This window comes from Drosophila sulfurigaster, chromosome 2R (assembly GCF_023558435.1).
Source record: "Drosophila sulfurigaster albostrigata strain 15112-1811.04 chromosome 2R, ASM2355843v2, whole genome shotgun sequence".
Lineage (NCBI taxonomy): Eukaryota > Metazoa > Arthropoda > Insecta > Diptera > Drosophilidae > Drosophila > Drosophila sulfurigaster.
In genome coordinates this window covers 25,165,650-25,180,113 of record NC_084882.1, presented here as the reverse complement: position 1 = coordinate 25,180,113, position 14,464 = coordinate 25,165,650, and the positions used below count along the sequence as shown (strand labels likewise).

Here is a 14,464-nt window from a genome sequence, read left to right as displayed (position 1 = left end):
TGCTGTGCGTGAATAATGACATATAACTACAAGTGTATGTGTGTGAGAGTGTCTGTCCATGTGCTTCCACTTGTGCTTTGGGCCACTTGGTTGCTCCTTTGGCCTTTTGTTGTCGCAATTAAATTAAACTTAACATTTCCCGTGCTCTGAAAACATACGCATACACATGCACACACAAATTTGTATCGAAAATATGCGATAGAGTCTCGTGCATTTTACCGCGGGGGGGCGTGTCAGCAGCTGTGCCACGAGGGCGTGGCATTCGACACAAAAAAAAAACGAAAAAAATATAAATAAAAACAACAACAGCTAATTATGTAGACTACCATAATGTGACTCCTGAGAATTCTCAGCAACCAAATATGGCCAATTACAAGCACACTCTATCATAAAAGAGCAACATGAGTCATGTGCATTTCATAAGGCTTTGTAATATGTAAATATATCATTATAGTACTTAATCTTCTTTTTATTATCATTACACTTTACATAGTTAATATGAATATGCCAAAGGAAACAACAAGTAAGAAAGCTACAGCCGAGTGTGGTCGACTGTGAAATACCCGCTACCCAATTTTAATAAAAGCTATGCGGTATTATTTTAATATAATAATTTAAATAACTTTAAATAATTGGATTTATGTATTTAGCTCTCATGCTTTGGCGCATAATTATTTAGAATTTCCTTTGAATTTATTGCACTGCAATTTGCAACATTTGTGTTTAGATTTATTAAACAGCATTAAATTTCCATTAACACTGAAACTAAGTAAATATTTTTGTCTTCATGCTCACACAGAGAGAAAGTCTCAGTTGTATTCTTTGGCGGTCAGTTGGGAATGGATGTCAACTATGTAAACACCACAATAGTAGTTAAATTCTGTAAAAGCAACCAGGTAAATATAATTAAACAATGCACAAAAGCATCTGAAGCAGACGGCAACTGGATGTGAAATAAATTTCATGTAAATTTGCGTTTGAGTCGCCATCTCTTAACAAATATTGATTGTGGCTGAAATGTAGGCTAAATTCAGGATAACATTTAGATGCAAAGTAAGAGTGGAGAGTTAATGCTTAATAAAGTGATTAAAGGATTGTGAGCTAAAATCCATAATATTATGTATTTTATGTTACAGATAAAATAAAAAAAATGTATTTGTATTCTTCATTCAATTAGCTGCAAAAGCATAAGAGCTTTCATAGTGTATAACTTAAATTTCATATTGATACAAATAAATTAAAGAAAAGTATTCATATATTTACGCATGTATTCTACATTTTATCGCTTCACTTTGTGCTCTGTCTATGTATTTGTGCAGTAATTTATTTTGTAAATATTTGCATAATAAATAGTCTGCCAAGTTTGTAAGCCAAGTTATCTGAAATGTTGTTGTGTCATTGCACCAAACAAAAAAAATAACTTGTTTGCAAATTTATTATTTATTTTATTGTATAATTCACTTTTTGAGTCAATGCCTGGAAAAACAATTAGTATTTGTATTATGCTTTGATAAATGGATTCAAAATCGAGCTTAGTTTAAGTCATAATAAATAATGAGAAAACACACAAAAATACAATTTATACGTAAATACTGCTAACTCAAAGTAATCTTTAATTCAAATGTGCACCTAATACTATATATTACAATTTTATGGTATTTCTTTTATTTTGTATTCAAAGTTAAAAGTTGTTTTTAAGAATGACATAATGGTATTTCGCGACTGTTCGCCTATTATCGGTCTTGCTACTTTTTGTTGTTGTCAGCTGTAACTAAATAAGAACTTCACGCTTTTAGCGAAACATAAATGTTAAATGAAGTGAGATTAAGAATTCAGTTGTAAAAAAGTCTCCTCCACCATTGGTTATTTTGTTGTAAAAGTCATTGTTAAAACATTAAAAATGTCGAAATTATTTTGTCAACTTTGGATACTATTGCTTTTTGCCTCGACACATGGAGTGCATATTGATACGGGACGTAACACGCATATGAGTAAGCTTTTATTATTAACATAATGTTTTTAAAATAAATTAATTTTTGCGTTTAATAATATAGTTCATTGGAATCATGACCAGAACGGTAGAGATTGGGAAGGATTATGCAAAACCGGAAAAAGTCAATCCCCCATTGAATTGACGAAAAGATTCGTGAGTTTAGAACGAGATTAATTTGAATTAAAGCAACATAATTTTCATTTATAGAGCGAACATAAGCGATTACCAAACCTAAATTTTCAAAATTACTTTGAACATTTCGGAAAACCGTCAGTATTGAAAAATACTGGGTATACATGTAAGCTAATTATAGTTATTTATCTGACTGTTATCATAATTTTGAACTATAGGCAGCTTTAAAATTGGGAAAACAAGATTTTCTGAAAATTTAGAAGTAAGTGGTGCTGATCTTAAAGGTACATACATAGCGGAAGAGCTTCATTTCCACTGGGGATCCATGGTCAGTAAAGGAGCTGAGCATATAATAAATGGACGGCGCTTCAATGTGGAGATCCATGTGGTTCATCGTCGTTCAATATACAATACCATGCAAGAAGCTATTTTACATCCCGATGGATTAGCTGTATTGGCGATTATGATTCATATTCCAGATGTATGCGAGCAATTTTATTATTACATTCTTTATTTAAATTATTTTCTTTTTTTTAAGTATCGTGAAAGTGGAAATTACACAGATGCAAGGCATAGAGATATCCATAGGAATTTAACGACACTTGGTGACTTAGCGCCACATTCGCAGAAGCGTTTCCATCAAACACCGCAATCCATGGAAGATTTTTTAATGCTTCTTCCTCGAATCCAAGAATATCATTCGACAACATTAGTACACCCAGCTGTTACGGTTGGAATCATCCTCAAGAAATTGGAGATACATAATTTTTATAGTTACCATGGCTCGTTGACCACACCGGATTGCCATGAGTCTGTCCATTGGATAGTATTTCGGGAGCCGTTGATTGTCAATTTAAATCCAGTTTTTAATCTTTTTTTACTTCGCAATGTAGATCGAAAGAACGTATTGAACAACTTTCGAGTAAGTCAACCCATTTACAATAGAAAAATTATATATAAAATTTAATTTTAGTTAATAAGAGGTTTTCTATGTAATTATTATTAATATTATCAAAATACAATGTAAACATTTTTTAACTTTTCATTAATATCAAATAAAATCTAACAAATAACAAACAGCAATAAAGGAAATGTCAAAGTTTCTGATCTGTGCATTAATAATGAATTTCTTGATTAAATTTAAAGATTTATCACACTCTTAGATTCCAAATGTTTTGTCTCGCTGCCATCAACCATAGCTAACTAATAATTACATGCACTACACACTTATAGAATACGATATTTTCATGTCAGTTGCGTGCAAGTTCCCAAATCGATCGGTTGTAAATATAAATAAAATTAATAAACGGATTAAAGGATTGGCTGGAACTTAGCTGTATGTATTTGTATGTATTTATGTATTTTATGTTACAGATAAAATAAAAAAAAAATTTTTTGTATTCTTCATTCAATTAGCTGCAAAAGCATTAGAACTTGCATAGTGTATAACTTAAATTTCATATTGAAACAAATAAATTAAAGAAAAGTATTCATATATTTACGCAAGCATTCTACATTTTATCGCTTCACTTTGTGCTCTATGTATTTGTGCAGTAATTTATTTTGTAAATATTTGCATAATAAATAGTCTGCCAAGTTATGTGAAATGTTGTTGTGTCATTGCACCAAACAAAAAAAATAACTTGTTTGCAAATTTATTATTTATTTTATTGTATAATTCACTTTTTGAGTCAATGCCTGGAAAATCAATTAGTATTTGTATTATGCTTTGATAAATGGATACAAAATCGAGCTTAGTTTAAGTAATAATAAATAATGAGAAAAACACAAAAATACAATTTATACGTAAATACTGCTAACTCAAAGTAATCTTTTGAATTCAAATGTGCACCTTATACTGTATATTACTATTTTATAGTACTTCTGTTATCATTTTCTATTCATAGTTAAAATTTAAGAATGATATAATGGTACTTCACGACTGTTCGCCTATTATCGGTCTTGCGACTTTTTATTGTTGTCAGCCGTAAATAAATAAGAACTTCTTCGCTTCGCTTTTATCTAAAATGAAGTGAGATTAAGAACTCAGTTGTAAATAAGTCACCACAAGAATTGGTTATTTTGTTGTAAAAGTCATTGCTAAAACATTAAAAATGTCGAAATTATTTTGTCAACTTTCGATACTATTGCTTTTTGCCTCGACACATGGAGTGCATATTGATACGGGACGTAACACGCATATGAGTAAGCTTTTATTATTAACATAATGTTTTTAAAATAAATTAATTTTTGCGTTTAATAATATAGTTCATTGGAATCATGACCAGAACGGTAGAGATTGGGAAGGATTATGCAAAACCGGAAAAAATCAATCCCCCCATTGAATTGACGAAAAGATTCGTGAGTTTAGAACGAGATTAATTTGAATTGAAGCAAAATAATTTCCTTTTATAGAGCGAACCTAAACGATTACCAAAACTAAATTTTCGAAATTACTTTGAACATTTCGGGGAACCATCAGTATTGAAAAATACTGGGTATTCATGTAAGCTAATTATAGTTATTTATCTGACTGTTATCATAATTTTGAAATATAGGCAGCTTTAAAATTGGGAAAACAAGATTTTCTGAAAATTTAGAAGTAAGTGGTGCTGATCTTAAAGGTACATACATAGCGGAAGAGCTTCATTTCCACTGGGGATCCATGGTCAGTAAAGGAGCTGAGCATATAATAAATGGACGGCGCTACGATGTGGAGATCCATGTGGTTCATCGTCGTTCAATATACAATACCATGCAAGAAGCTATTTTACATCCCGATGGATTAGCTGTATTGGCGATTATGATACGTATTCCAGATGTATGCGAACAATTTGATTATTATATTCTTTATTTAAATTATTTTCTTTTTTTTTTAAGTATCGTGAAAGTGGAAATTACACAGATACAAGGCATAGAGATATCCATAGGAATTTAACGACACTTGGTGACTTAGCGCCACATTCGCATAAACGTTTCCTTCTAGCACGGCCATCCATCGAAGAATTTTTAAGGCTTCTTATTCGAATCCGCGAATATCATTCGACAACATTAGTACCCCCAGCTGTTACGGTTGGAAGCATCCTCAAGAAATTGCAAATACATAATTTTTATAGTTACCATGGCTCGTTGACCACACCGGATTGCCAAGAGTCTGTCCATTGGATAGTATTTCGGGAGCCGTTGATTGTGAAATTAAATCCAATTTTTAATATTTTTTTACTCCGCAATGTAGATCGAAAGAACGTATTGAACAACTTTCGAGTAAGTCAACCCATTTACAATAGAAAAATTATATATAACATTTAATCTATAGTTAAAAATGAGTTTTCTATGTAATTATTATTAATATTATCAAAATAAAATGTAAAAATTTTTTTAACTTTTCATTAATATCAAATAAAATCTAACCAATAACAAACTGCAATATAGGAAATGTCAAAGTTTCTGATCTGTGCATTAATAATGAATTTCTTGATTAAATTTAAAGATTTATCACACTCTTAGATTCCAAATGTTTTGTCTCGCTGCCATCAACCATAGCTAACTAATAATTACATGCACTGCACACTTATAGAATACGATATTTTCATGTCAGTTGCGTGCAAGTTCCCAAATCGATCGGTTGTATATATAAATAAAAATACTGATAAAAAAGAATACATTGCAAATGTTTTAAAAGACTTTTAAACTTTGCCACGAAGCATAGAAAATATATTCCAATCACTCCAATGAGTACATTTTTGTTATGAATTGAAAAAGTGAATTCAGGAACATTAACAAGTTATTTTTTTTTGCCATTTATGGTGCAGACTTATATGACACAAATATTGTGAATATATAAAAAAAACCCTAAGCTGCGTTAAGTGTGAATTTAATATTCAAAACAGTAAAAAGTTCCCCCATCGAAATATAATATTTAAAGCACGCCCCATAAATATGATTAACAGTAATATTATCATAATATGAAAACTAATTAAATGCGTAATAACAAGATATAAAAAGTGTTGCTTGATTTAGTGTTTCTTTTGCACGTTTTCGAACAATTTAATAGTTAACTATTATTCCCACATAATTAGTGAAACTAATTGAATTATTCTTGGAAAGCAAGCATTAATGTCATACATTAAAAAATATACTTTTTTCCTAGAAAATAAGAGATTTGTTTTACAAATCGATGATTGACTTCGTTCACCTCTAGATTTGTTAAATTTCTCAATTAATTGAATGCAAAAAAATTACGAATATCAAAACACAATTTTTGTTCAAAACGTTTTCTGGGCAACTCCATAATTACAAAAGCCAATTAAATCAAACTTGCACAGTATGAATACATTTTATGCATTAAAAGCGAATTTTTTTATTACAAAACAACAAAAGAAATTTACAAGCAGATTGTTTATAAATTATGAAAACGTTGGACTATCATAATATTTTCGACTGCATAATAATAAAATGAAAATTATAATTAATTAATGATAAACAAATGAAAAGCGACTGCAGCAGACTGGACACAATAATATTTATGTGCCTGAAAGTACACTTTGTAATCAAGTTGTGTGTTTAAAACTGGCGAAAAACAATTATAATTACAATAGCCATAAATGTTCATGACCAAAAGTAGACAGTAACTCTTCGTTGTGTTTTTATGTGTGTTTGTAACACTAGAGTTAAAAGTCACTTCCATTCATGTGCAGCACACTTTTGACCAGGAAAGCAGACAACAACATAACGGATGCTGTTAAAAACTCGACTAACTATAATGTTATGCACTCTACTTAAGAACTCGAAAAAAAATATGGTGAGGGAAAGAGTGAGACAAAAAAAAGGAGAACAATGGCATAACTGTGAATTTAGATTACTCATGATGATTATGGGCCAGGCAAACAACCGTCATGCCAAATGCCGGAAACCTCAAGAGCCAGCGCAATTCAATGCACAACAAAGCGCATTCCTTGATGGTCCTTTAACGATCTCAAATTTAGCATACGAAAAGCAACTTTTTCTCTTTGCTTCTTCACCTTCTGCTGCTTGTAGTAGGCGCACTGTCATAAAGCTAAAAAGAAACTGGTCAAAAATAGAGAAGCACAAAAAAAAAAAAAAAAAAAACTAACAAAAAAAAGAGAACAAACATAGAACCAACAGTTTTTATGGCTCATATAAAGCAAAAAGCCATTGCACATATTACAACACGAGCAAAGTTTGGAAGAGTTTTAGTGGCTTGCATTTAGTTCTAATTGGCTGAAAGCATAGAAAGCTTTTGGCAATTCAAACTATATGAGAGAGACAGAGAACAGGCAAAAAGAGAAAAGGCACCAGCGTGCAGTTAAAAGAAATTGAAGTCCTAAAGTGCCTTAGGCCAGTTTATTCACCTCGATGTAGTACTATATGAAAGGAATACAAAATGTTATTATGTTGATGGGGATTGAGGGGCATGTGCATGCTTGATTCATATGCAACTAGAGCATGCATTATTTGCTCGGGCAATCTCTATTGCATTCTGACTTCGCCTATAGTCATAAAAATGAATCATAAGGTGTTAATCCCTGCTACACTCTAAGACGTGAAATGTTTCTTCTACACATACTAAATCTCTGTCAATTTAGTTGCTGTCATTCTATGCACTGCAGCGATGATGCTTTCAGCATATAACATATTTGATCCATTAGCAGGCACTCAAGAGCCATGTAAATGCTAATACGAGTTACTAAGCGGCTTGTCAGTGAGTGAAAGCCACATCTCTAAAAAAAGCAGGGATAAAACAAGTTAAACTCAACGAAAACTTCGTCTTAATGTCCAAGTTAAGCGCATTTGCGACACTCCATCAAATGTCAATTTGATTTGGCACGCATTTAATATTGAGCTTTAAGATTACGTATACGTCGTGTTTGACCGCAATACACAGGAGTTATGTTTGCTGCTCCCGCTGCCGCTGCTGTCGCTGATGCTATTGCTGCGGCTCCTTACCAACATAATTAAAATTGTGGCTGAATTATAAATGGCACCTGTGGCGGTTGACCGCAGCAATGCGCACATTGTCGGCGCGTTAAGTCCTGTGGCCTGTGTGTTGAGCACTTAAAGTAACCCTTGGCACAATTGTTGACTACGATGCCACAAAAGAAAATAATCCAATGAAACAACAATAATAACTGGAACTACTAGTTAAAGTTGTCTGCTGCAACATTTCAGAGTATAAATTTTGAGAGCAGTACATTAACGGGTTACAACCTCTGAAGCAAGAATTAAAAAAACAAGTTATAAAAAATGTATATATACTATATATATATATAGGTTTTATGTATTCGTGGAGCATAAGAGTGCAAAATGCACCTGCAGCTGCCACAGGCTCTTAGTTGTGGCAGCAACATATGGTCGTGTTATAATTGCCAGAGCGCGACTCGGTTCCAACATCGAAATGACTTTCCATAAAGCGTGTCCTGACCCACATTTTGGGGTTACATTATTAAAGTGGCGAAACCGACCGCATGCAAAAACTTTACCATTAAGCGGATGTTAAAGCCACGCCCAACTTGTGCACCTGCCAGCCATCCAACCATCCAGCCAGCCTTCTAGCCTGCCAGCCTTTCAGCCTTCTGGCCTGCCAAGCTGGCTAAGTCCAAGTCTCATGCTTGACTTGCACTTATTGTTGAAGGCTGTTTAGCGGCTTTCATTTTAGTCGTCGTCGACGTTGTTGTTGTTGTTATTGTTATTGTTGTTGCTGCTGTTGCTGCTATTGCCATTGTGCTGTTGCTATTGTTGTTGTTGACTTGTAATTTTTCTACTCGAACGCTCGACTGGGCCACGACGACGAAGCTTTTGTCGCTTGTTCTGCCATTTTATGCCGTTTTTTACAGTCCTAATAATAGCAAGTTCTCTCGACAGCATAATCACTTGTTTTATGCATATAATTTTCTGCATGAACAGCCTCTAGCCACTAGACCTTCCCACCCCGCACTCTTCCTTGCACTCATGTCCTTCCTTCTATGCAGCACCCACACCTTCAATCCATTTACTTTGGCTTTGGCTTTGGCTTTGGCTATGGTGGAACTGCTCATAATCATTAGTTGCCTGGCAGGTCATGAATAATGACTTGCCACTTGATATTGGTAAGCAAATAGCTGGCGAAAATTATTAATGTACCTTGGCAGTGGATGGGGTTATATTGTGTGGCCAAACTGAAGGTCATTGCGCGCAAATGCTTATACTCGGTTAGTCAGTCAACCAGGTTAAGTCTGGGCTGCATTTAGTGGGGCGTTACTGTGGCTGCTTACATTCAAGTCTATCATTTGTAGCAACAATTAATTTGTGAAACTGAAGAGAACTTAATTTATATGCGTTTATGTCAAATTGATTTGTATAGAAATGTATAACAACAATATATTCAATTCGAATGCTATTGAAATATTTATTCAATTACACTTTGTATATGAAAATGCGAAGAAACTAGAGTATGACAGCAATTTTTTGTTCAAAATGAAAGTCAATTTAAGATACATTTCAATTTCGTGATGAATTTATAATACACAGATTCATAAATGCGTTCGTCACACGGAAAAAATCACAATAATCGTATATCAAAAAGTGTTTTTAATAGTTTTCTTTTCATTGTTGTTGTTTTGGCCTTTGTTATCCGCGGTGTATATTACACGACTCAATGAGGCCAAACTGATTGTTTATAAATAAATAGGGTGCAACAGGGGAGAAAAAAGTCCGAAAGAGGATGCTAACGAATTTCAACGAATAAATGAATGGAAAAAAATGGCAATGGAAATCTCTGTGTGAGCTATATTAAAAATGCATTATGAAAAACACGTCTGTTTATTGTGGGCACACGAAAGCGGCAGGCACAAAAAAGCGACAGATTTTATGACCTGGCTATATACGTACGTATGTATGTATATACTGTTTCCTATAGTCTGTATGTATGGGGGTATAAAAGCATATCTATATATGATGCTGCATTCAATTGCAACGGTAGCTGGCAGTCGAAAATAAACATGCATCAACGTGCTGCACGCACCGCCGTAAACATGTTGGCCGTGCAACGATTCTGGAGTAGCCATGGCCATGGCACGCTACCCGAAACCGACACGACATGCCACTCATTTCAAGTAGTCGCCCACTGCCACGCCCCTCCGATTGCATACAGTAACGAATCCATATCCATATACAGCGCAGCCAAATACACCTCCATCTCTACCTCCACCTCTCTCTACCTTCATCACCATCTCCACCACGCAACGCTACGAGGAATGGAACACACATCACTTCATTCAGCAGCAAATTGAATAACAACATTTTCCATTTGCTGCATATTTTATACGGTGATTAAATTAAAGTTGCAACGTGCTTCTAGAGAGAGCATCAGGCATGGAAATCGTCGAGTAACTTGTATAAACTTGAAATGCCAGTACTAATGCAATAAGTTGTCAACACTCTTCAGTGTGTCACATTAAATGTTCGCCAGCTTACGAACAGCAAACTTATACGTATATCCCATGATTATTATTTATTATACATATTTGAATTAAATTATTTTGTAAAAAAAAAACATTTTTTTTGTATATTGAAATTTTATCCAATTCGTTAGTTTTTTGACCCATTTATAGGTATGCTTTTTAATTACCAGAACTATGTGATATCATGTGTTAATAAAATTGAAATGTATTAGCCTTATGTTGGGGCTTGCCAGATTTGCAATCTATTATGCTTTAAACCCTCAAAATCAAATAGTTAAAATAGTTATAACATATGCCGGCTCACATGTGTATGAAAGCATATTTTGAAAAACGAATTGATTTAATTTCATGCATTGGCATAACCCTTTCATGGGGCATCACTCATTGGTAAAAACTCTCATGGAATCATGGCATATAATATGAAAGATATAAAATGCCAAATGCCTTTTGTTTGCTAGCAACAAATAAATAAATAAATATGCAGCTTACAGCACCCAGCGATATGCAATGCATATTTTTTATGTCCGCATAACGCTGCCACATACGACAGTAAATACGATTTATGTACGTATGTGTGTGTGAGTGTGTGCCTCTCTTTCTATGTGTGTATGCGTGTGGAAGCATTATAATGCCACTACAGACGCGCACCATCCGGTTTATGATTTACAATATCACGGTCAACAATAAAAAAAAGAGAAACTGGCGCAGTAAAAGTTTAATAATCACAAAGTCGTATAACAATATGATTTTCTGGCACTGCAATTTTCAATGTCAGACTAGAATAAATAGCCAAGAAAAAGTGCTGAACTGACAGTTATCCTGTAACCACAACTGAATTATTGTATTGAAATAATAATAATAATAATCAGATGTTTCCTGATAGTGTTTTTAAATTGAGAAGAAGTTGCTGATATCATGACAAATCATAAGCATTTAACCTTTCCTATGAAATTCACGATTAGAGGGTATAAAACTACTACTGTAAATATTGCTAATCTGCGCTTAAACTATTTTTTTGTTTACCATTGTTCATGGCTTAGACTGTTTTAGCTTTGCACAAAAAAAGTATGTTAAGAGGATTATCGAAATCTTTTAAATACGTAAAGAATTGTAAAATTCTTTAACAAGCCATTCAACAATTATACGCTAAATTTATGGGTTGTAAAACCTAATTAAACTGTATTTAAAATTCCGCTATGCCCAGGCATGCAATATGAATTGAAATCAAATTAATTACATGCAACAATGGCAAACGCATGGCATTAAATAAAATTTGCAACGAGATAGTAATAAAATTAGATTCATATTACAAAATTCGCCAATTTTCATAGACTTTTTATGCACATAGCTGCGAACAGGCCAGTTTATCTATTTTTGTTTTTTTTTTAATTGCACAAACGTTTTTCATTTGTATAATTAAATTCAATGAGCTGCAAGATACATTTTTAATACACCAGATTCAAAATTGCATTAGGCTTGACAGTTATAAAATGTGTTTACACTAATACCCTGTGACTCGAAAAATAGAAATTTAAAACATATTTGGCCAAGTATATTTATAATTCATTACCCTATTATTAAAGGTAATAATATATTTAGTTTAGTTATAGCTAGAGGGTATTATTCACCACACTTAGATTGGTTGGTCGTGTTTCGTGTTTACATTTGCTGATTTTTCTGTTCTTGAATTGAACAGCAAATAAATTATGTATGAGTTTTATCGCTTCCGCTGACATATGGCTAGCAAAAAAATAACTTTACTTTTACACAACAATTTATGAGCATAATAATGGAATTACACCGACTTGATTCATATGGAATTTTTGCATGCACTTTGATTTAAATGAGGCAATTTCAGCAAGCTTATAATGATTTAATTGATTATGTAAGCCCTGATTTCTGACGTTAATTATTTAAATTTTAAAATTATTTAAATTAGCGAATTTTTAAAGACAATTGTCGACTTCTATAGGAATATAAAACTGAGAATGCTTTTTCCTACTATAATAATTTGTACAGAGCATTTGATATTCAGTTCTCGAACGCGCTTAGTTGCTTTATTGTTTACAATTTGCATTTGGTTGTGCATAATTTACGCATAATTATTGATGGCAAACAAAGTGGTGGGTGCAATTATTTGACCCGACCCACTTAAATGCCAATAAGTGTATCGAGTATGTTTGTCTATCTCTGGGTGTGTGTGCGTGTGTGTGTTTTGGAGTTTTTAGTGGCTAAACAAATTGAGTTGCCATTAAATATTACACACATTATCAATTTGCCACACATTTTGCTAATTTTATTTAATTGCATATTAATTTTATGCGCCGACAATGGCCATATATTTTGTGGCATGCTTTTAGACCTGCCACCGACCACTTGACAGTGCAGAAGGCACACAGAAGACAGAAGACAGAAAGCAGAAAGCAGAAGAAGCACAGACACTAAAACACTCTTGCTTTCAGCTCTCTGTGGTGGAGTCAGGCGAAGGCAGTCAGTTCCTGTCCGTGATTAATGTGCCGCAATAATGTTAGAGCACAGTAGCTTTAAAGCAAAGCGAAATCCCAAAAAGGGGGAAATGGCTTAAAAGTAATACACATACACACTCACACGCACATACACACACACACTTACACACATATGCAACGCCATTTTCTTAGCTGGCAAATATTTTTGTCTGCTAGCAAAATATTTAACACAATGTTCGTTAATGGCTGTGGCCAGTGCTGAAATTCTTATATACATACGTTTATATATATTTAATTTCTTTTTCGTTTTGTCTTTTTTTTTGTTCTTTGTATTTTAAACATAACAAACGATAAATTAGCAGCTGTCCGACAACGCCGAGTGCTTGCCTGCCACACTAATTGCAAGTGCAGGCCATATAAATAAATTCAACTGCCGCCGCCTTGAACGATGTCCGCCTATTTGCAACATTAAAGAACGAGTTGAAGTGCTCAGATTCACAACAGTTTTATTTTCGTTCGTTCGGTTTTTTGTTATTCTTTCCATTAATTAATTATGATAAGTATGTATTATTATGCGTGAAAAAGTTGGTGGTAAAGTTTTGCGGTCTGCACACAAAATATTGAAAATTAAGACCCAGCCACGCCTTTTGTTCCTCAAAGTGTAACTCTATTAAGTGGCAGCCTCTACTCACATGCGCGAAGCGACAATAAGAACAACAACAACAATAACAAGTTTTATGTGCGAAAGTTTAGACCCATGCTGTAATGGGTCTTGGGTTCTCACACATTTTAAGCGCCTTTATAGATATTTTATGCGCACAACAACACGTCGTATGCGTAATGTGGCAAATTTTAACAATTTATGGGCTAGGTGTATGTGCAGTGGAGACGCAAAGTTGAATAATAACGATTTTTAATGCATAAAACTGGCGGAAGAGATGATGATGTCGCTATTGATTAATTTGTTTAATTATTTTTTTACGTTTTATATATTTTATACATTTCACGTTATTTCAATAAAATAATAATAATAATAATATTGTCAATAGCATATTTTTTAAATGTAAAGATGCTTAAATCGTAGCCAACAATACTTCAAACAATTTGATATTGTTTATGTGTGTGTGTGTGTGTGTCGCTTGTTAAGTGCGTTTACCTTCAGCGAGACAAACAAATTGAGGTCTAAGTGTTTGGTGAGCGCGCGTTGCCAACAATTGTCGATAAATCATTACATGCCAAATGCTTTGCTTTATGCGAGTGTGCGACTGTGTGTCTGTGTGTGTGTATATACGTAAATAGGTAGTGTTTGTACATACACATACGTATACACACATTGGCAGGCTGACACTTGAATAAACATAAATGCATGACGCTTATGTAAAAAGCACCCAACGGGGGCACTTATCAAGAGCTGG

The 14,464-nt window shown here is 33.6% G+C and overlaps 2 protein-coding genes across 2 annotated transcripts; both read left to right on the top strand.

The window, feature by feature from the left end:
• The first annotated feature begins 1,806 nt into the window (after positions 1-1,806).
• On the top strand, positions 1,807-3,135 carry LOC133837859 (carbonic anhydrase 6-like). Its single transcript, XM_062268763.1, has 5 exons — positions 1,807-1,991; positions 2,055-2,146; positions 2,201-2,291; positions 2,344-2,606; positions 2,664-3,135. Exons 1-5 carry the CDS (start codon positions 1,901-1,903, stop codon positions 3,090-3,092), a joined length of 966 nt encoding a protein of 321 aa, XP_062124747.1. The 5' UTR covers positions 1,807-1,900; the 3' UTR covers positions 3,093-3,135.
• Positions 3,136-4,034: 899 nt separating this feature from the next.
• On the top strand, positions 4,035-8,379 carry LOC133837860 (carbonic anhydrase 6-like). Its single transcript, XM_062268764.1, has 5 exons — positions 4,035-4,330; positions 4,394-4,486; positions 4,541-4,631; positions 4,684-4,946; positions 5,006-8,379. Exons 2-5 carry the CDS (start codon positions 4,406-4,408, stop codon positions 5,432-5,434), a joined length of 864 nt encoding a protein of 287 aa, XP_062124748.1. The 5' UTR covers positions 4,035-4,330; positions 4,394-4,405; the 3' UTR covers positions 5,435-8,379.
• The last annotated feature ends 6,085 nt before the right edge of the window (positions 8,380-14,464 follow it).

Coding starts and splice junctions, on each gene's coding strand:
- LOC133837859 (XM_062268763.1), top strand. CDS start 1,901: ATGTCGAAATTATTTTGTCAACTTTGGATACTATTGCTTTTTGCCTCG. Junction 2,147..2,200: donor TTGAATTGACGAAAAGATTC/GTGAGTTTAGAA, acceptor TTTCATTTATAG/AGCGAACATAAGCGATTACC. Junction 2,607..2,663: donor TTATGATTCATATTCCAGAT/GTATGCGAGCAA, acceptor CTTTTTTTTAAG/TATCGTGAAAGTGGAAATTA.
- LOC133837860 (XM_062268764.1), top strand. CDS start 4,406: ATGACCAGAACGGTAGAGATTGGGAAGGATTATGCAAAACCGGAAAAA. Junction 4,487..4,540: donor TTGAATTGACGAAAAGATTC/GTGAGTTTAGAA, acceptor TTCCTTTTATAG/AGCGAACCTAAACGATTACC. Junction 4,947..5,005: donor TTATGATACGTATTCCAGAT/GTATGCGAACAA, acceptor TTTTTTTTTAAG/TATCGTGAAAGTGGAAATTA.